This window comes from Alnus glutinosa, chromosome 5, assembly GCF_958979055.1.
Source record: "Alnus glutinosa chromosome 5, dhAlnGlut1.1, whole genome shotgun sequence".
Classification (NCBI taxonomy): Eukaryota; Viridiplantae; Streptophyta; class Magnoliopsida; order Fagales; family Betulaceae; genus Alnus; species Alnus glutinosa.
Window position 1 is genome coordinate 15,399,360 of NC_084890.1, and position 22,077 is coordinate 15,421,436.

Sequence of the window (22,077 nt, forward strand, 5' to 3'; positions counted from 1 at the left end):
AGGCAACAAGGTTAAGTGAGGCTTTATATATATATTAGTTTTCTCACTTTTTGGAATGTAAAATTGTTGTCTTTTTAAATTTTGATTGGAATTTTGGCTATTCAATGCTCATCACAAGGCTCAAAAAATCTCTACTCATAACATAATTGAATATTATTATTATTTTCATTCTCTCCATTATTTCCAAGAATATAACGTTTAAAGTTGAAAAATGGATTTTATTTAAGAATGACTTTAATATTATTTGATTCTCTTATTTAATACTATCAATTTTTTAAGATTTGTTTCAAGAATGGAACGTTGGAAAATTAAACGATATTAACGCCTTTTTAATTACTTATTACAATAATTATGGCCTTACTTAAAGAATGCTAACTAAAAGTAAGCCTTCAAATATTTTTTCATAGATTTTTTTTTTATTAATATTCATTAATTGAGAGCCTTATAAAATTAGGGGTTTTAGGCGACCACCTAATTTTTTTTATATAGAATCGGCCCTGATCTAGCATGATGTGACATATAAGACTAGAGCTGATAATTTTTTACAAATGCGATATAAAGTTATAGGGTTTGAGTTTAGGTTAAACGAGTTTGGGTTATAAACATGTCAACCTATTTATGACTGGTTTAATAAACATGTCAAACAAGTTAACTCCATTAGCCCGTTAATAATAATAATAAAAATAATAATAAAAAAAGTGGCTGGTGTGTGGAATAAAAAAAGTCTCTTACTTTTGTAAATTGATAGGATTACTGTTATTAAAAGTCATCTATTTTTTCCTGAAAACATATTTAGTTGGAAGTGCCATTCAGTTAAGAATTGAATGCTTAAATTTATGAAAGATTAGGTAACCTTAAAAGCATTTTCAATAGATTAGCTATTTACAATTTTAGGCTAAAGTAGTTAAATAAAAAGTCAAAAACACTATTGAATTATCTAAACAAAAGTTAAGAGTAGATTTTTCTTAATTCGGTAAAAGTAGCACGGTTCACATATATATTTATTATTATTATTATTATTTTTTATTGTTTATCTTCCTTGTTATTTTTGTTTTATGGCATATTATAAATGCACTAAAGATATGTACAGTTAATTTTAGTTTATAGTATTTTTTACTTCTTTGCAAATACTTAATAATCGACAAATACAACTGTTAAAAATATGATGGTTAAAAAAATTATTGTTGAAAAATTATTGTATTAGAAATATGACAGATTTAACAAAACGACTGTTGAAAAATATGATTGTTATAAAAATTGCCGTTTGAGGAAAAATGACCGTTGAAATGACTGTTTTAATAAAATGACCGTTGATAAATATAACTGTTTTTTAAAAAAAGAACAATAAAAAAATACGATTAAAAAATAAAAAAATAAAATAAAGAAAGCATATCTAAATAATATAGAGTTAAGAATATATAATGGTGCATTTTAAAACCCATTAATTAAACTAAATAAAATAAATTTTAGTTAATTATTTTAAATTGAGATATACGAAGTCAAGCCATGCCCTAACGGTCCCAGCCTATAGAAATGGTTTTTGGCTTTCAAATTTATGCTCCATGTACTTGTTCTTCTTGTTTTTTATGGTCAAATCCCAATTTAATTTCGTGTTTGTCATTGGCAATCTCTGTTCTACTTTGTAAATGAGGAAAAAACAACGATAATTGAAGAAATGTTTTATTTTGTAAATGTTTGACGAGTCAGGGTCGTGCCAATCCGATATAACTCGTTAGCTAAAAGGGTTAATTGGGAACATGTTGGGTAACCTAGGTTACCATCAACGTCAAATTAGCGTGTCGTGTTTGGGTTTAATCGTCTAACCTATTTAACTAAACATGTTGGGTTCAGGTTGTTAGATTGACAGGTCAACCCAAAACCGACACGCCAAATAGTTTCTACCAGCTAAGACATAAGGAATCAATTATGGAAATTGACAAAAAATGGTAAAACATAAAGAATTATCGAAATTGAAAAATCAATGATTAATGTTCTGTTTGTTTCAATGTAAAATGGTTTTCGTCGTAAAATATTTTCGAAAAAAATATTTTTAGAAAAAATGATTTTTCTAAATATATTTTTCAGTGTTTGGATTGCACGAAAAAATTACGAAAAACGAAAATACAATTACCACCGGATCCGGCAACGTCCAGTTGCCGTTGCCGGATTCTGGCAAGCATGTTTGGCCAGATCCGACCAAAATGGCTAGATTCCTACCGAACTCCTTTGGATCAGGCCAAATCCGACTGGATCCTAGCCATTTTGGCCAGATCCAGCCGGCTTCTGAAGATGGCCGGATTTTGGCCAGTTTCGGCTAGAATCTGGTTCGCCAGCATCCTAAGACGGTGACCGAATATTGCCGGATTCTAGCGCTGGTAGTATTATGGTGGCCGGATGTTGCCGAATTTCGGCGCCGTCTATATTCCGACGACCGACTATTGTCGAATTCCAATAATCGGATATCAAACTTGCGTGCAATGACGAAAAGTTTAATTTCGAAAAACGATTTACAAGTTTTAAAATCGTAAAATCGTTTTATAAAAATTAAAGAAGTTTTTACGGTCAAACTGGAAATAATTTTCGTTGATCATTATTTTCGCTTCTACAAAATATCGTAAAATATCAAAATTATTTTACGCCATAACAAACGGAGCAGAAATGGAAATCACAACAAAACTTTAGAATTTTTTTCCTTAAAAAAAAAAAGAAAAAAAAGAAAAAGCATGAAACCGCTGCTGCTCTAAAGGATTTCTCCAAAAGCCAACAGATTTGCCACGTGGTTAGATTGGCCCACAGTACCGTGGGTCTCATGTGATGTGATGTGAGCGTGGGAAATTACACAACCGAAAACTGCCTCACACACTCTCTCTCTCTCTCTCTCTCTCTCTCACATCCCCGTACGATGACGACCCGTTAAGTCTAAGTGTCTAACGTCGGGAGAGATGCTTCGTAACCTCCGGACACGTCGGCGGCCCCGGTACGGGGCGCAGGCGTGCGCCGTCATCTCAGCGTTGCTCCTCCTCCTCTCAGTCTCTGTCCTGTACACGCGCCTCTCTCACGCCCCATCTCAGCCTCACCACCACCACTACTTCACCAACTCACGAAACGACGTGGACTCCTACCCCCTCCTCTCCGATGCCCAAGACGACGACGTTTCCACTTCCGAAGACAAAATCGACGAGCTCGACATCGTCGAAGAAGATCCACAGCAACAAGACGAATCGGAGGAAGAAGATGCAGAAGGCGACCGATCGGATCGGACTCGGGTTTCGGGCTACTTCTTCGACCATCTCAGCGGGGCCATCAGGAGGGCGTTCAACCAGCGCTCGATCGACGAATGGGACGACGATCGCTCAGGGTCTGAGGATCGGAGTAAGGCAGCGTTCGGGTCCGACGACGTGCCGGTGGATGAGACGGTGCGGAGGAAGGCGAGCGAGGTGGTCTCGATCGAGGACGCGTTGCTGGTGAAAACGACGGGTCGTGGGAGAGCCTCGCCATTGAGGGAAGGCTGGGGGAATTGGTTCGACAAGAAGAGCGATTTCTTGAGGAGGGACAAGATGTTTAAGTCCAATTTGGAGGCTCTGAACCCTCTCAACAATCCCATGCTTCAAGACCCCGATGGCCTTGGGGTCACCGCGCTCACGAGGGGAGATCGCTTGGTCCAGAAATGGTGGTTAAACGAGTTCAAGAGAACCCCATTTTCGGCCAAGAAGCCGTTGAGCGTTTCGGACACGATTAGGGAATCAAAATCCGGAGAAAACCACATTGGATTGAATAGAGCGGAGCGTACAACTTTAGGTAATGAATTGAATCGTTGGACTGTAAATAGAAAGGATGGGGTATTGAATTTATCTGATAAGAGAGACAGTAAGAGAGCAGAGCATAGGACTTCAGTTGAAAATGTAGGTAACGTATTGGATAGCAATAGAATTATGGATTCCAATAAGAATGATAGGTTGAATGATGAGTTGGGTGGAGAGGGTGGTGAGGTTGGGAATAAGACTGAGTTTTCGGGTCATATATATGCGGATGGAAAGAGATGGGGGTATTACCCCGGTTTGCATCAGCATTTGTCGTTTTCAGAGTTCATGGATGCGTTTTTCAGTAAGGGGAAGTGTGACATGAGAGTTTTTATGGTGTGGAATTCGCCGCCTTGGATGTATACTGTGAGGCATCAGCGGGGTCTTGAGAGTTTGCTCTCTCAGCATCCAGGTGCCTGTGTTGTGGTGTTCTCAGAGACGATTGAGCTTGATTTTTTTAAGCATAACTTTGTGAATGATGGGTATATTCTCATTCTATTTTTTTTTTTTTTTTGTTTTTAATTAGTTGATTTCTTTTACCACTTTATAGCATACTGTCTAAACGCATTTATTTGTTCAGGTACAAAGTTGCTGTGGCCATGCCAAATCTTGATGAATTGCTGAAGGATACGCGGACCCATGTATTTGCTTCTGTCTGGTTTGAATGGAGAAACACAAAGTTTTATCCTACTCACTACAGTGAGCTTGTCCGTCTTGCTGCTCTCTACAAGTAAGTGTGCTTAGTTCGACTTAAATTTTCATATAGTATAGCGAATTTTTAGTATTTTCTTTTTGTGAGTTCTTTTCATTTCGACCATCTATCAGTGAAGTCTTTGATTGGTTTCTACTTTAGTAAACGTGGAGATTGTAAGTTTCTATTTTAGTAATCATGAAGACTAGATATGCATATACAAGGGAAATGCAGCAGGATTTCGTAAAGGGGATGGTGTAAAACAGAGGGCGAAGAACCAAAGAGGGTCATGCATATGAAGATTTGATAAACACTACTACATTATACTTGTAGGCATGGATATCATATGAACGTGCTAATTTGCTGTAATCCCAGAGAGAGCATCTTATATTAAAGTATGTGTTTTTATTGTTTTACATGAGGAAACATAACGAATTATGGTCATAACCCATGCAAACATATGGATATGAGAAGCAGAGGCATAATATGAAGATTTGGGTATTCAAAAAATGGGTTTTTTTTTTTTTCCCTTCTCGTTTATTGTAAGGAGAGAAAAGAAAGGTTGAATGAGAAAAATGCAGAACAGTTTACAAAATGTCTGCTTCACAATCACATTCATCATGGTTAATATGAATAACTCAAATCTTGAGGTTGCATTTTTGAAAATACAAATCTTGAGGTCGAAGGCTTGAAACTAAGGGCTAGGGTTCATATTTTTCAAGGAAACAATAATAACTCTTATGGTTATCACTTCACTAATTACTCTCTGAAACATACTATTGTAAAGATGTCTACATAATTACATCATTGATAAGCCACAACCCTAACATGCCTATAAGGCAGATCTTTGGTATTTTCTACTCTATTTAAAGCAAATATTTGTCAGAAGCAGGATTTGTACACTCATTTTAGAAAATAATAACTTTATCCTATCAGTTTTTGTTTGGGAATGAGGCATACTTTGACACACAAATGTGATTTCTGTATGAGCTTGCTTGATGCTCAGCTCAAGACTAGACACTTGCACTATGATATATATATATATATATTAATTATACCGTTTGTCTATCAATTCTCTGTGACTATAGAGTCGCATATCGAACCATCTTCTGAAACTCTACTTTTTTCTCCCAATAAACTCCCTTCCTGATCTTAGTTCTGGATATGGAATGTCTGTTATAGAAGTTGAAAGTAAAGAAAATGAAGAGAATAAGCAAGAAGAGAGCAAGAAGAAATTGTATTCGTACTTGATATGCCTGCCATACGGTATATACATGTGTTTAAATAGAAAAGTGATACAAATTATTATGGATATTTAGTTAATGCAGATTACAATAGTAATAACAATAAAATAAGAGGATAATGGCAATAAGCTTTGAGAATAAAATGAGATCATAAATTCACTAAGTTTTCTTTTTCATCACTCCCTTTAAAGCTGAGACAAAGATGTCTTGCATGGTCAACTTGCATGAGGTTGTATGAAGAACACTACTGGACACTCCCTTTGTCAAAATATCTGCAAGTTGTTCTCCCTTCTTCAGTTCTTCACATAAGATGTACAAATTAATTTATTACTTATCAAAAAAATAAGTTGTACAAATTAATCTTGCGTGCAATTTTTCCTTGATAAAATGTTTATCAATTTCAATGTATTTAGTTCGATCTTGTTGAACTGAATTATGAGCAATATTAATTGTAGTCCTATTGTTGCAATATAATCTCATAGGATCGTTATAGTCATATCTAAGTTCTTTCAACAGTATCTTCAATGATAATAATTTACATACCTCGTGTGCCCTGGCTCGACATTCAACTTCCGCACTTGATCTATAAACTACTAACTGTTTCCTACTACATTGGGTAACTAGGGGTATGTTTGATAATGCTTTTGAAAAGTGTTTTTTCTATTTTTTTTTATTAGAAAGTGTTTTGACGTGATTTAAAGGGGAAGAATATTTTTTGGTCACATTTGAGAAAATGTTGTCGTGGGGGTACGCCTGCTTATTTTGAGAAAACACAAGCAGGTGTAAATAGGGTTGTAAATGAGCCGATTCTGAGCGAGTATTGGTTGTTCGGGATCGGCTCGTTTATTTTGATTTGAAGCTCGAGCTCAACACGAGCCTAAATTTGGTGTGTGAGCTCGGCTCACTATGGAAGATTTACTGATCGAGCTCGAGCTCGATCATTTTGGTCGATCCCGAGCTCGAGTTCTCGGCCCGAATCAAATAATTTAAATTTTTATTTTTCTTTATTTTAGCAAAAAAATAAAAATAAAACAACAAAAAATAAACTAGTTTTGAGCGAAGATAGAAGAGAGAGACGGCTTTCTCGCGAGCCCGGGTTCAATGTGCGCGTGAGAGAGAGTGCGTCCTCCATCTTCTGCTCTACCGGAGAAACCAGTTTTTTTAAGCAAGGACGCTATTTCATTGGGTTTGGCTTGTAGAGTTGTAGTGTTTGCAGGTAGAAGAAAAGAGCTACAAGAATAAGAAATGGGAAGAAGGAAAGATGCCTGCGATGGAAGAATCAGGAAGATTGAGAAGAGTTGAGTTCATTTCGGGAGGAGAAAAAAAAAGTGCACGCGGCTCAATTTCTGAAGACTAAAGGAGTCACTGATGTGCGCACGGCTCAATGCGGAGAAAAAAGAAAAAGCGGAGAATAACAGGTTGATAATGGGCGGGAGCAAAAAGTGGGAAAAAAATAGAATAAACAAACCATATATGTTCTACCCTTAACAGCCAAGTTGCTACGTACGTGAGAAGTTATTTTGGATTTGACCAGTCAAGCCTAAACAAACCATGTTCTACTTCTACCCTTAACTAGATGCATGGCAAGCCACGTGGCCTCATAACGCCCAAGTGTTACCTGACTGACTTGCACTTCTTTTTAATTTAATTGTGTGATGAGTAATGCAAAAAAATTATAGTTTTATATTTTATTTATATGGTAGTGTCAATTAATCTTTAAATTAATTTTTGCAAGAAAAAACAAATTAAGGGCTAATTAGCATTGGGACATAGGTTGAGTGGGATAGCAGTGTCTATATATCATCTGACACATTTCACTATTTCATTTTTTTTTCTATACCACCAACAAATTTACACTTATAATAACCATTTATACTTTAAAAAAAGCATTTAAACCTACAATGCATTAATGATATGATTTAGTATTATAAATAATCAAAATTATAGTTTCACACGCTATGTTTTGAAATTAAGTATAACAATTGTAAATATTCTAATTACTACATTTTAATATGTATCATTATATTACTTATATGTGTAAGTATAATGAGTAGCATATATAAGTATTAATATATATATATATAGAGAGTAATTTAATAAGTAATATATATGTCTAATTGTACATGTCATTATATGTACTTACGCTTTCATTAATAAAGTCTTCTTACTTATAAAAAAAAAATTATATACGAACGACTCTTCATGAGTTATGATACAAACAATTTATAATCTTAATAATTACATACTTAATAAGTTAATATAGATATAAATATAATGATGGTATCATATAATTTAAGTATTATCATATGTTTTCAAACAAAAAAGTATTACCATTTTATCTTTGATCTTAAATCATGTGAATCATGTGATATAACTTATAAATATATTATATATAACAATTCTGTCGATTCATAAGTATTTACTTATAAAATAAATGTAACAATAATCATTATAAACATTAAGTTAAAACATTAATAATGATAGTTATTATATTTTCATATCGTCCTATATATCTAATGATAATAATATTTTTTATTTATTTATTTTTTTTTTAAGTCTAATGATAATTCTTAGATCATATGATTCATATCTAATAGTTATGTAGCACAAATGCACAATGTTAGATCATATGATCTGAATTCTAATGATAACACCTAAATTGTGGTTATAATTAACACATTGGTAATTTCAATCGGACCAACCGTCCAATCCTAATAACTTAATTTGGGATTATATGAATTAAATTGTCATTATATATGAATAATATGTTTAAGTTTTAAAAGTGTCATTATATCATATGATTAATGTGAATAATTATTACACACTTAAAATCTTACATTATACTTAATCAGTGTATCTAAGTATCTAAATACTTAATCATTGTATTTGTATACTTATTTGACATTATGTGCTATAATTTATACTTATAACTTGACTGATAATTCTGTATATATAATCATTATAAGTCACAATTATCATAATTACTAATTATCTTATAATAATACTAATATCATATGAATCATATGATCACATGATCTAAGTATTATTGTATGATCATATGATTCATACGATCTAAGTTATTTAACAATTCATATGATCTTAGATCTTGAATCACGTGATGACGGTGATGTAATGATTCATAAGTATCAAATAATAATACTTATAAGTTATAATATTGGATATAGTGAATCAGTGATTACATGTCATATGCCACAATGTTATATTATCATATGATCATATAGTCCTATTATATTATATGAATAATATAATACGAATTATATGATTAAGTATATGAATTGTCATTATATCATATGATTAAGTGATTAATAATTAAGTATTAATATTATTCACTTTTACTATTTTATATACATATTGATATAACCAAACAATTATAACCAATTAATATTTATTGATCATTTTTATTTGTTACTTAATTTATGCTTACATATAGTATATTGTTTATTAATATACTATATTATAAAAAATAAGTTATATATTAACAAATTAATATATAACTTATTTTTAATTATATATATACGAGTCGAGCCTTAATAAACGAGTCGATCCTTATACGAGCGGGTTTACGAGCTTTAGTCGAGTCGAGTCGAGTTTATACGAGTTTGCATCGTTTAATAATCGAGTTTGATTTCGTGTTTACGAGAAGCTCATTTAATAATTGATTCGAGCACGAGTCGAGTTTGTTCTAGCTGATCTCGAGTAAGCTCACGAGTAGCTTAGCTCGTTTACACTCCTAGATGTAGAGCTCGCTTGTTACTTATGAAAAATAAAAAGAAGAGTGGTTGCGCGACCACCTCCGATCAGGACAGAGGTGGCCATGCGACCAACCTGATTTGGTCAGGGGGCTGTGCAGCGACCCTAATCTGGTTGGCGTGTCCGCGCGGCCGCCCATTGCTTGTTGTGGTGGCCGCATGACCACCTTTAACCAGAACAGGCCATGCAACCAACCCTATTTGGCCATGGGGCACCTTAGGCTTGTTGTGGTGGTCACGCGGCCACCCTTGGCCTATTGTGGTGGCCGCGCAACCACCTCTTTCATCTGTTGAGGGTGGCCATACGACCACTCTTTGTTTCTTTCCAATCATAGCTCCTATGCTTTTTAATTTTTTTTTTAATTTTTTACTATTGAAGTTTTTTGATTTATTTTTTAAAGTAATAAGTTAGCCCCTATCCCCGCAAAAATTTTACACCTATTTTGTAAAAATATTCCTATTAGAAGGTGTGAAAAGTTTTTTAAAAAGAGTTTTGTGTTTTGAAATGTTTGTTAATGGTTTTGAGAACAATGTGTTTTTGTTTCTGAAAACAGAAAAGTGTTTTTAGAGATATTTCCAATCATAGCCTAGATTTTCTCCCACAAAAGTGCAATTTCTTGTAGTGGATCTCCGACTTGTGATTGACTTAGTCTAATCTGGATCTATACAGGATTCTATTTTCAAATGATCATGTCCAGTGAGGTTTTCAGATAGCAAATAATTCTATTTTACTGTTTCGGTATGAGACTCCTGGGGTGCATAAACTGACTCACTACACTAATTGCATAGGCGATGTTTGAACGAGTGTGAGACAAATAGATTAACCTACCAACTAATTGTTGATATGTGGTCATCCAATAATGGATTGGAATAGACTGCATCGTTTGTAATATGAGCAATTTTGTTGATTTTGTTTGTGTTTTTAACTTAAGTGATTTGTTTCTCTTTTGTTGTGTTGTCCAGATATGGTGGAATATATCTTGATTCCGATATCATAGTTTTGAAACCATTGTCTTTGCTTAATAACTCTGTTGGTATGGAGGATCGTCTCACCGGAAGTTCTTTGAATGGTGCTGTGATGGCATTTAGAAAGCACAGGTACTAACAGAACTTATTCTTGGATAGTAAGAATTCATTTGCTAGTTTATTTGAAATCATATCATTTTGAGGTTCTATTACATGTAGAAGTAGTTTTATGCCAGATATATGGTTAATGCAAGCCCCCACCCGCCCCTGCTGTTCTTCCTTCTTCCTCTTTGCTATCCAGCTGGATAAGGATTCTGATCAGGAGCAATGCTACTTTCTATGTTCTGTTTGTTAACATTGCACAATTTGCACTGAACTGAAATCTTTCTTTGAATTGTTGGGGGAAGAGAGCCTGGAGTCTGGGATATGCAGGATTTCTTCAAAAACTACATTACTAAATTTTCATTTGCGGGTGGTTGCTTGTTTGTTTGTGATACATTTTGGTATAAACTTTGTTCTGTTTCTTAACATCACACGGAACTGTAATAACTTTCTTAGAAAGTTTGAGGTAAAAGAGCATGGAGTTGGTGGGAAAGAATTTCTCTAGAATTTAGAAGAATGAATTTTGTTAGAAATGTCAGATGAGGAGTTGATGCTATCTTTATATATATATATATATGTACTTTAATTTACAGGCATTCCTTGTTCCCTTAGTTATTTTGTAAAAGGTATAGTAATTTGATAAGTAATTTTTCTTTGCATTATACACTGAAAGTTTGGATATGATATTTTTTCCACTTTCCATGTAGTCCCTTCATAATGGAATGCTTGAACGAGTTCTATATGACATATGATGATACCCGTTTGAGATGGAATGGGGCCGATCTTTTGACAAGAGTTGCAAGAAGGTTTTCTCATCAAGAGAATACATTGACTAAACACCTTGAGTTGAATGTGCAAGCATCTTACATTTTCTTCCCTCTCAGTTCTCAGAATATCAGGAGGTATATTTCTAAATTCTTTACAATCTTATACGTTTTATTGCATATACATGCAAAGGTATTTTCAATCCACACATTGTTTGAGCATGAGCATGGTAATATATTTAAGAGAGAGACAAATTAAACAGAAATATTCTAGTTTGTATCCTCAAATAAAATTGAGTTTGTAGATCTCCTATTTATCAATTACTTGTATGCTTAGATGGTATGGGCACCTATTCTGATATGATTTTGAAATACATCTCATGGTGTCAAACTTTTAGAACTAGTGCTTGGGTGGGGAGGCAAATGGCAGATGTACTACACCTTGTTGCTTTGTCAACTTATTTTCTTTGCAATTTCTAGGTTTATTAATCATATTAGGAATGCTCACGAATTCTTTGCAGTGCTTCTTTTAAAACAAAATCTATTTAATGAATCCTAGGCATCCGGCTATAAGGCCTCAATAGGATAGGATGGGAGATTATATTTCTAAATTCTTTACCATCTTAAAGCAAAATCTAGTTTGATCACTAAAACATTTGCAAACTTAATACCTCTAAAAAAAATTTGAAACTCAGTCAAGATCCATCACAAGCACGAACCATAATAAAGCCTTGGTTTATTATTGAAAAAGCCTTCTTCCATTCGCTTGCCCAGTTATTTTTATTGATCAATGACAAAAATAATGAAAATTTACTTCATCAAGACCATAAATACGGGAATGCCATTGCCTACTTGAAGTATGGTACCGGTTTGATTAAAAGCACTCTTTCCAATTTGCCTTATTATTTGTCTCTTTTCCCTATTATTCTGTTGGTGTGGCTAAAAGGATTGAAAACCTTCAGAGGACTTTTTGTGGGGGTGGGATTGGTGATGAGTTTAAGTTCCATTTAGTCAATTGGTCGAAGATTTGTTTTCTGATGCTAACTAGTAGTTTGGGAGCAAGAAATTTGATTCATTTTAACTAATCTCTCCTTGAGAAATGTTTATGGCATTAAGTTATGGAGAGGGAGGTTACCTATCCAAAAAAAAAAAGGTTATGGAGAGGGAGGCTTTATGAAGATTAGTGGTGGAAACCAAATATGATAGCACGAGTGGAGGTTGGTATTCTAAGGAGGTAGTGAGATCCTTTAAAGTGGGAGTGTGTAAATATATAAGGAGGGGTGAGGCGTTTTTTCAAGATTTGTTAGATATGGAGTGGGAGATGAGACGAAGATTAGCTTTTGGGATGATTGGTGGTGTGAGACTAGCCCTTGAAGGTAACTTTTCCGGAATTGTTAAATATTGCGCACTGCAAGGAGGCATGGGTGGCGGATCGTATGCAGTTTTTTAGTAGAGATCTTCTTTTGGATATATCTTTTATCATCAAACCAGTGCAGGATTGGGAGGTGGACTTGGTTGCTTTGTTTTTTGATCTATTGTTCTCTCAGATAGAGACAAGGTGGTGATGATAAAATATGTCGGATCCCATCCTAGACCGGCGAAGCTAAAGTCTTACCCGATTCGTGTGGAGGGAGTGCTTTGCACAGGTCTAGGGTTTGCTTTATAGGGATGGGTACACGAAGTGACTTGCCTTGAAGGGGTTCCCCGTCATAAAAAAAAAAAAATGTTCGATCCCATCCAAGAGGCGGAAGTTTGAAGCAAAGTCATTTTATTAGGTGTTGTTATTCTTGTTGGTTCCCCATTTCTTTTGAAGAGTATTTGTTAAGGCTCATTTGAAAGTGACGTTCTTTGTGTGGAGACCACACTAGGGAAGATATTGACTTTGGATAACCTGGGGAAGGGGAAAGTCTTAGTGGTGTATTGATGTTGTATGTGTAAGAGGAATGAAGAGTCCTTAGATCTTCTTCACTGTAAAGTGGCAAGAGAATTATGGGCTTTGATTTTTCACTTCGTTAGCGTAGAATGGTCATGCCTAAAAGGGTAATAGAGTTACCGGCATTTAAGGGGGATTCTCTTTGTATACATCTTGTGTATTAAGTTTACACCCCTCTGCGCTTATCAATGAAATGAGTTATTTATATATATATATAAAAAAAAGAAGTAAAAGAGTGATTGGCATGTTGGAGAGGTCAGTTGAGAAATTGTAACATTTTAGAAATTTGGAGGATGACACCTTTGTGCATAATGTGGTGCATAGGGAGAGAGTGGAATGTAAGGAGTTTTGAAAAAAATCGCGAGACTTATGTGGAAGAGCTAAAGAATGTCATGTTCAAATCTCTTTATTTATGGATAGCGACATATAATAGTCTGCATTTTTCTAGTTTTTCTGAATTTTTGGGTTTTTGTTATTTTTCTCCTTAATAGGAGGTTTCTCTTGTATACTTTCTGTATATTAGGTTTGCGCCCTAACGCGCTTTTAATGAGATTGATTTGCTTATAAAAAAAATTAGAATCTTTACTTCTCTATTATATTGCTTAAGGCATTCACGAAGAATATTTCTAATTTCATATGCTCAAATGGTTCCCATGAGTATTTCTTTATTATTTATTTATTTTTTTCTTTAAAATAATGCCTATAGTAGAAGGACTAATCATTTGTTTCTTTCAACATCTCAAACATGCGAATATAAGCTTTGATGGTACATTTCAAACTTACAGCTATTCTCATATATTATTAGGAATAAAGAAAAGCTTACAGATATTCTCCAAAGAATTCTAAATTCATCAAATATTGAACTTGTGAAACCTACTAGTCTCTGTTCATGAACAAGTTGAAATATGATGATAAAAACATAAACAAGGAACAAGACAACAAAGTATTAACTTTTGTTTGTTTGTATTTCATAGAGAAATTGAGAGAAAATTGCAAAGAACATTTAAACCTAAAATTACGATTTGTTGGCTGAGTTTCAACGCGTAAGTTAAGTTAATTGAGCCAAAAAGGCCCAAAATGTTGAGGAGGGGACATAGACATAAAGGGGGGGTTAGTAGGTGGCAATATGGATTATGGACTTCATGAATGAGCCTAGCCTCAAAATTCAGCCCAAAACAGGCTTTTTGCTGGGAATTTTCAGTTTAAGAAAGGTGGCCCATATGCATTCTAGAAAATCAGGAGAGATCTATGTGAAAAGAAGAGAGGAAACACTGCCGGATTTCTCTTAAAGCATATGAGAGCAAGAGAAAAGAAAGTGAAAATCTCCAAAGGGAAGAAAAGGTTCTTATATTGAAAGATCCGAGTGAGAGAACTTGGTGAAAGGAAGAATTTTTGCTCTTTGCTGAAGAGATCAATGCCTGATTTGGTATTGTCTTAAAAAATGATTTTCTGTTTTAAAAACAAATAACACACTTCTCAAAACCATTAACAAACAATTCAAAACATAAAACACTTTTTAGAAAACATTTTTTTTTTGATAAATAATTCAATATCATAATCAAACATAGGGGGGCGCAACCTTAGTACATAAACTATACAAGAGAACCCCATTTTAAGGAGAAAAAGATGAACAAGTGTCCAAAAACTCAGGAAAACTAGAAAAGAAACTATTATGTGCTGCCATCTATGTGGAAAGGGAATTGAATATGATCTTTTGTAGCTCTACCACCGAGGTCTCTCGGTCATCAAAATTCTTTGCATTCTGTTATCTCCAAAATACACCACGTTAAACACAAATGACCTCCAAACTTTCTACTCCTTCTGAGAATATTTTGAGAAAATGGGTGGCTGCATAACCACCTTTGTCAGGATTAATACCACGTCATATACCACATATGATTTTTTTTTTTTTTTTTTTAGAGAGATACCAAAATCCCAAAATAAAATAAAATAAAATATGGGAGGGATGGCTCCAGCCGCCCACAAGTGTGGTGACCAGCACAACAATGCAGGTGGCTCGTGCGGCCACCCCCTAGCGAAGGGGTGGCTCATGCAGCTGCCCTTAATAGAGAGGGCTCGTGCAGCTACCCCCAATCGAGGGGCTTTGTGTGGCCACCCCAACCGAGGGATGGCTTGCACGACCACCTCCAACCTAGGGGAACTTGCGTGGCTACACTTTAACAGAAGGGGTGGCTAGTGAGGCCATCCGAAACAGAAGGGGTGTTTTGCACGACCGGCCCAAACCCAAGGGGTTTTCATGGTCGCCCCTAACCGAGGGTGTTTGCGTGGCCTCCACCAAATAGAGGGGGGTTACTCGCAAGGCCACCCCCAGTAGTGGGGGTGGAGCCACTCTGGTTAGGTGGTTGCGTGAGCCACCCCTCAGTTGGGGGCGGCTACATGAGACACCCCTTCCCTGTGGGTGGCAACACAAGCCACCCCTTCCGTTTGCGGCGTGAGTCACTCCTTCGCTGGGTGTGATCGTGCAAGCCACCCCCGTTGTTGGGAGTGGCTGCCCCCCACCTTTAGTTTTTTACTTCTGTTTTGGATTTTGGTATTTTTTTTAACAAAATAATTTTTTTTTTTTATAAACATATGCATGTGATGTGGCAGAATTGCTTACATGGCTTTAATCCCGTTAATGCCATGTAAGCAATTTTGGACATGAGTGAAGTGAAAGACCAAAGGAGTTCGTTAGATTTAAAAACAGAAGGAGTTTTAACTTTTTATTTATTTTATTAACTTTTTTTAATTTTTTATATGCAAGAAGTCAGCTCTAACCATCCTAAGGGGTGGGCTCAAGTGGTAAGGGCCTTGGACTTGGTGGCATTTCAATTAGGTTTAAGGTTTGAATCCCCTTGGGTGTAAACAATTTCTTGGGGCTAGCCCGTCCGTGTGAAGGGGGTGCTTTGCACGGGTTCGAGATTTACCTGACAGGGGTGGGTACACGTAGTGGCCTTGCCTTGTAAGGGTTCCTCGTCCTAAAAAAAAAAAAGATAAAAAGAAAATAAAAGCCAGCTCTATACCTACTTGTGTTTTCTCAAAATAAGCATGTTTACTATTTGTTTTTTTGTTTTTTTTTTGAAAATACTACCAAACTATTTTCTTAAGGACCCCACAATAAACATTTTCTCAAATGTGGACCTCACCAAAAAACATTTCTCATTGTTATATCACATCAAAACACTTTTTCAAAAAAAAAAAAAAAACACTTTTCAAAACCATTATCAAACATACTGTAGTGTTTTGCTGGATTTTCTTGCTGAAAGAAGGTAGAATTGAGAGACACCAAAATAAATCTGTGTAAGCAGAATGGAAGAGAGAAAAGAAGAGAATTCCTATTTTTGTTCTTCTTTGTGCTTATCTTTATGCTGTTGAAGTTCTTTCCTTGGATTCTTAGAATCACTCTCTCCTGTAAATGTGTTTGATAAAGAATCCAGAATGTTTCTTATGTATGTTTTGTGTTGTTTGTTCTTTGTATTGCCATTTTCTTTTAGAATTGAAGGTCGCTATGTTGAATTAACAATCAGGTTTCTATTTGATTGGGGGTCCTATAATCTTCAAAAAGCAAATTTGGTTTTACCATTTTTATGCCTACTAAATCTAAGGCTGAAATTTTGACTTTCAAGTTTCTTGTCATGCCTGGTGGGACCCTAATTTTCTTCCCATCTCTAAAAGAAGAAAGATCCAGGACATTACAAGCATGTTGCAGGATAGAAGTGGATGTCATAGAGTGTTCTTGGTTCACACTTCCCAGCAAATGCCTGAACATGGCACCGGTCTTGAGACCTGTTTTGGGCTTATGTTTGAGGCTATTTAACCTATTTTCATGAGGCCCATGCTGCCATCTGCTAACCCCATATAAGTATATGAACCCCTTTTAACATTTTGGGCCCTTTTTTAACTTCAATTAACTTAAATGTTGAAACTCAGCTGCCAGCACAACTTTTCAAATCAACAGCATAAATCTCTGTTTGGATGTAGATAAATTGAGAAAAAAAATTAACCGTGAGAGGAAGCGTGTTTTTTTCTCTCTCATTTTTGCGTACCCTAGTGTTAGCAATAGACATGCTATTTTACCATTTGGTTCAACATATGATGCATGGCCGCTTGCCACCTGATCAGTAAGCCTGTACGTTGACCTGCTAGCTTGCTTGGTCAGAATAAAAGCATTTTCACACAAAAAGGATATTTATGTTGTTAAAATTTGCAAATAAGGAAAAGAGGTTTCGCGGTACAAGCCTTGTAGGGAAAGGAAAAATATCATTGCATTACTTTTTGTACAGCTCTAATGGCATCCTGTCCAATTGTTGTACAAATATGCAAGATGTTGAAGGTGATAGCTTGCTTAGTTGGTAAGGTTCCTGGTTGTTATACTAGAGATTTGGGATCCAATGCTGCCTTTTTTAGTAGGGATGGGAGTTTAAGAAATTGAAATTATTACTCCCTCTGTTTAGTCTATTATCACGGTTTGTTTACTCTACTTAGCTAAGGTGTTTTCCTTTACTTCGATAATGGTAGAAATGTGTCTTATGGTGGTGATTTAAGTAGTCAGGTTAAGATGATCTCTGTTTCACATGGGCCCTTCTTTTTCTTTTCCCTTTTTTGTTTCTTCAATTCTTTGGCATTTACTAGGCCTGAGGGACATTTTGAGATGGATAGTTGGTTTGGGTGCAAAAAGAGCAATTAAAATAATTTATCTCCTCTGGTGTGTTTATTAAAGTTTGAAATATTCATCTTAAATTTCTTTTGGAGTTCCCTGGTCTTTTAATAGTCTCTCCTTTCCTCTTTGGAGGTGTTGGATTTTTTTTTGTGGCTTGTTTTTTTTGTTGTTTTGTTGGTTTTGTGCTTGCAGCGGCTTTAAGTGGTTAGGCTTTCTTTTCTTTCTTAGTAATCTTTATTTCTTACCAGCCAGATCCTGTTTAACCATAGAAGCTTCCAATACCTAATGATGAAGTTACAAGTTTCCAGTGTCTAATGAAAAACAATATAGGTTGCATTCTATTATTGTGTTCTTTCAATAAAACTTTATTTACTTATCAAAAAAAAAATTATTGTGTTCTTATTATAGCATTTGATAAAGGCTATTGTTCCTTTATCAAATGATAAGGAAAATTGATATGTTAAAGCTTGACACAGAAAGCCAGGTCACTTGCATCGTTGATTTTTGCTTCCCAGAGTAGTTGCCATGTGTCTGTCCGATTTATGTTTTCTTCTATTTTTCCCATTACATGGCTCTACTCTGTTTGTTTTTTTGATGAATTATTATATAGCTCTTCTACTCTTTGCCTTTAAACAAATTATGCTGCACCGACGGTTCACATGCCTTTCATATTATTCCTTGTTTATTTCTTAACCCATTTGAGGTGCAAACAGATACTTTACTACACCGGCAACCGAGGCTGAGAAAGCTCAACAAGATGCTTTGTTCAGAAAGATTCTGAATGACTCGTTGACTTTTCATTTTTGGAACAGCTTGACATCTGCTCTCATCCCAGAGCCAGACAGCCTTGTAACTAGGCTTATTGATCATCCCTGTATCCGATGTTCTGATGTGTTGTGAATTTCACGTGAGACTTCTTCTGTCCAAAATCTGTTCAAAATAGAATGTACCAAATAGGCATCCAAACTTGTTGAAGCAATTTTGTGGCTTTTCTTTTTAGAAATCTGAGGCTTTGAGTTGTATCGGCCATCTGAGTTTAGGTTGGGAACATGAAGAGCAGCCATATTCATGCAATTGTACAGATTTGTTGGCTATACATGTTCGTTGTATTGAAAAACAGGGCCTCCCTTGAGTGCTGATACAAAATCAATTGTCTTTATCTAGGATAATTTTTTGCTCCAATTATTGCTAAGAGGCTGTTTTTATCTTTTTACTTGCCTATCTCAGTCTTCTTGCCAATATAATGCATCATCAAGTTAAATTTGTATATGCACTTATTTTACTGGTTTGAAAGATTTTTTTTTTTTTTTTTTTTTTTTTTTTTTTTTTGTCCCTTCTCCCGTGATATTGAAGAGAATTGGTTACTGGTCAGCATGGAAATGTAGAAAGATGCTTCACTATGTATCATGTAATTACTCCCTGAGGATGCTGGAACATTCTCTCTCTCTCTACACGGTGCATGAAGGTTTTCTTCTTGATGATGCATATGATATGCCATCTCCTTGGGCTGCTGCTGAATTTTATGTGAATGTTCTTTCAAGTTGACATTCTTGACTTAGCCACATTAAAGGGACGAATTAGGCACAGGGGTTGCGGGACCCATTTGTTTCGGGCAGCTTTTAGGATGTGAGACCCACATGCCCGGGGCAGGTGGGCTCCACAACTCTCCTATTTTTAGTTATTTGAATTTTATTCGGGCGAGCAGCCTAATGACAGTGGTCTCAAATCTCAATCCACATTAAAGGGCCTAGCGTATTCCTTTTACCGAATTGTAGGAAATGAGATCAATTGACCTTTGGTACTAGACTTTTGTTGAACAATTTAAAACAAATAGAGCAAAACAAAACCTCGGTGATATGTTTCCAAAGAGACATCAGGCTATTAGGCGACAATAACATGACTGGGTAGTGAAAATGTCTGGAATCAAATATTGGGAAATGGATTGGTGTGACATCCAAGAGCAATTTATTACTACTTAGAGAGAAATGGTTCTTTCTTTCACATTACAGTGCATTTCACAGGTAAAATTTATGATCCAGATCCTTGGTTGCATACACAAGCGTAGATATATGAATTCACAAGCAAAGTATAGAAATCATCAAATCAGAAGGAAGTATAGAAAGCATCAGCTCTATGAATATATATATATATACTTCCACAGCAAGCAAGCTGGTCAGCACAATATAATCCTGTGCTCCCATTTGATTACCGGCCATATTCTTTCCCTCCAGCCCCGTCCAGCCCTTTCTGAGACACATCAAAAGCAAGAGGCAGTGGAAGAAATGTTAGGAAATCAGTCCACAGCATTGGGACCAAAGCATCTCCTTTTCACAGGGTTCCATACCCATTGCACTAGAAACCTTCTTCCCTTCACTCCATTCACATTATACCCAGATCCCCAAGAGTCCCTGTACACTTTCCCCACATATCCACCACCCCCGCCACTCCCATAAACACCCACACACAAATCTGCTATTTCGGTTGGTGCAGTTGGATCATCACCGGCATACCATGCATTCACGAGCGGGTTACTCGACACCTCCGCGAGCTCATGAGCAATCACACTGATCATCCCATCAGCACCCACATCCCCATTAGGTGGAGCCATAATCTTGTTGCCTCCATTTGTGCTTGGTGGTGGCTTTCCTGGATCCTCTTCAGGCCATGCAAATGGATAGGCACAGATGCCCGGACACTGCGTTCCGCTATAACCAACCCACGCGTAGGGCACGGTGACACCAACAATGGTCGGGAAGGTGAAGTAGTGAAAGCCACACACCGCCCTGCAGAAGTCTTGGACTCGAACGTCCGAAGAGGTCAGTACTAAGTAGAGGCCATTGTGAGGATTGAGAGGCAGAGCCCTTGGATTTGAAGTGACAGCAGTTCTAATGACAGATTGGATTGCTAAACGACTGAGATAAGCACCATGGGAGTATTTAGTGTCATAGTGCTCACCGGAGAGGACGATGCTCCCGGTGATATTCGATTCCGTTTGGTCAGTGTAGAGCCGGACCGTCCGCCACCAATTGGCAACAGACGGGTAAGAGGAGGAAGAAGAAGAGGAAGAAAAGGAGTAGAGGAAATCTCTTATAATGGCTTGGTGGGTTGGGTTCCAATTGCCATACCAGATTACATAAAGGTTTATAGGAGATGCAAGGACAGGACCCATGTGGTACTGAAGGTCCACTAGATCAGAGGAGCCCTCATAGTTCTTAGCCTGATTGAACTGCTTGTCTTGGTTCCATGAAAGAGCTGCCAGTGCTGTAGAAAAACAAAAGCAAGAAATCAAGAGCAAATGGCTGCAGTGTTGCTTCTGCATTTTGTTTTATTTCTGGTGTTATTGTGGACATGTGGTGAGTGAGTCTGCTAACCGTTGAGGAAACTCGATCTTATAAAGAAAAAAACTAACGAGAAGTTAGGTGGGGTGGTTGAGAGATTCTTCTATCTCGATCTACGTACTATTTGCTTTGTGGTCGACAGTGCTTTAATTTGCATGTTTATATATATAATTCCCTTTCCATCATTTTCCACTTTATAATGATAACTATGCTATGCTGCTCCCCTTTGCTTTTTTTTTTACTTTATTTTTTTTTATTTTTTTTTTTTTCTGAGAAGTGATGATTTAACAATGTGTTACAACAAAAGGTTATGAGTTCCCGAAGCTTGTCTCTGTCAATTCACCATTCATTTCAGTTAAAAATTTCACGTGTTGGACCTCAATTATTAAGAAAGAATTTGAACCCACACGTGAGGACTGAGGAGGAGTGTTAAAATAAAAAGTAAATGATTAAATTTATCTATTCCTATCAGTTTAAACTTTTGAATAACATCACATTAAAAAAGGGTGTTAGGCAAACAAATATTTAGGATGCGTTTGAGATTGCGATTTCGTAGACAATAAGTACGATTTTAAACCAAATCGCAGAACATAAATCGTTTGGAAACAGCGTTTTTAAAAATTGCGATATGAAAACACAGAAAATCTGGTTTTTCAAATCGCAAATAAGATGGTACTTTTTGAAAACTCAGAATTTTAAAGGCTAATAATTTACGATTTTAAATGCTAAACTGCGATTTTGCCAAACGCTTAACTGCGTTTTTAAAAATTACTTTTTTTTTTTTAAATCGCACATTTTAAATTACACTT

The 22,077-nt window shown here is 35.9% G+C and overlaps 2 protein-coding genes across 2 annotated transcripts; one reads left to right on the forward strand and one right to left on the reverse strand.

The window, feature by feature from the left end:
- The first annotated feature begins 2,835 nt into the window (after positions 1-2,835).
- On the forward strand, positions 2,836-19,138 carry LOC133868725 (uncharacterized protein At4g19900). Its single transcript, XM_062305705.1, has 5 exons — positions 2,836-4,282; positions 4,381-4,530; positions 10,469-10,603; positions 11,281-11,475; positions 18,644-19,138. The coding sequence occupies exons 1-5, from the start codon at positions 2,943-2,945 to the stop codon at positions 18,828-18,830; spliced, it is 2,007 nt and encodes a 668-aa protein (XP_062161689.1). The 5' UTR covers positions 2,836-2,942; the 3' UTR covers positions 18,831-19,138.
- Positions 19,139-19,841: 703 nt separating this feature from the next.
- On the reverse strand, positions 19,842-21,300 carry LOC133868764 (protein EXORDIUM-like 7). The gene has a single exon (XM_062305761.1). It carries the CDS (start codon positions 21,247-21,249, stop codon positions 20,224-20,226), a length of 1,026 nt encoding a protein of 341 aa, XP_062161745.1. The 5' UTR covers positions 21,250-21,300; the 3' UTR covers positions 19,842-20,223.
- Between the last annotated feature and the right edge of the window lie 777 nt (positions 21,301-22,077).

Bases quoted from the DNA above. Each gene is read 5' to 3' on its own strand.
- LOC133868725 (XM_062305705.1), top strand. From the start codon at position 2,943: ATGCTTCGTAACCTCCGGACACGTCGGCGGCCCCGGTACGGGGCGCAG. The intron at 4,531-10,468 runs GTAAGTGTGCTT...TGTGTTGTCCAG, and splicing joins CGTCTTGCTGCTCTCTACAA to ATATGGTGGAATATATCTTG. The intron at 10,604-11,280 runs GTACTAACAGAA...CTTTCCATGTAG, and splicing joins ATGGCATTTAGAAAGCACAG to TCCCTTCATAATGGAATGCT.
- LOC133868764 (XM_062305761.1), bottom strand. From the start codon at position 21,249: ATGCAGAAGCAACACTGCAGCCATTTGCTCTTGATTTCTTGCTTTTGT.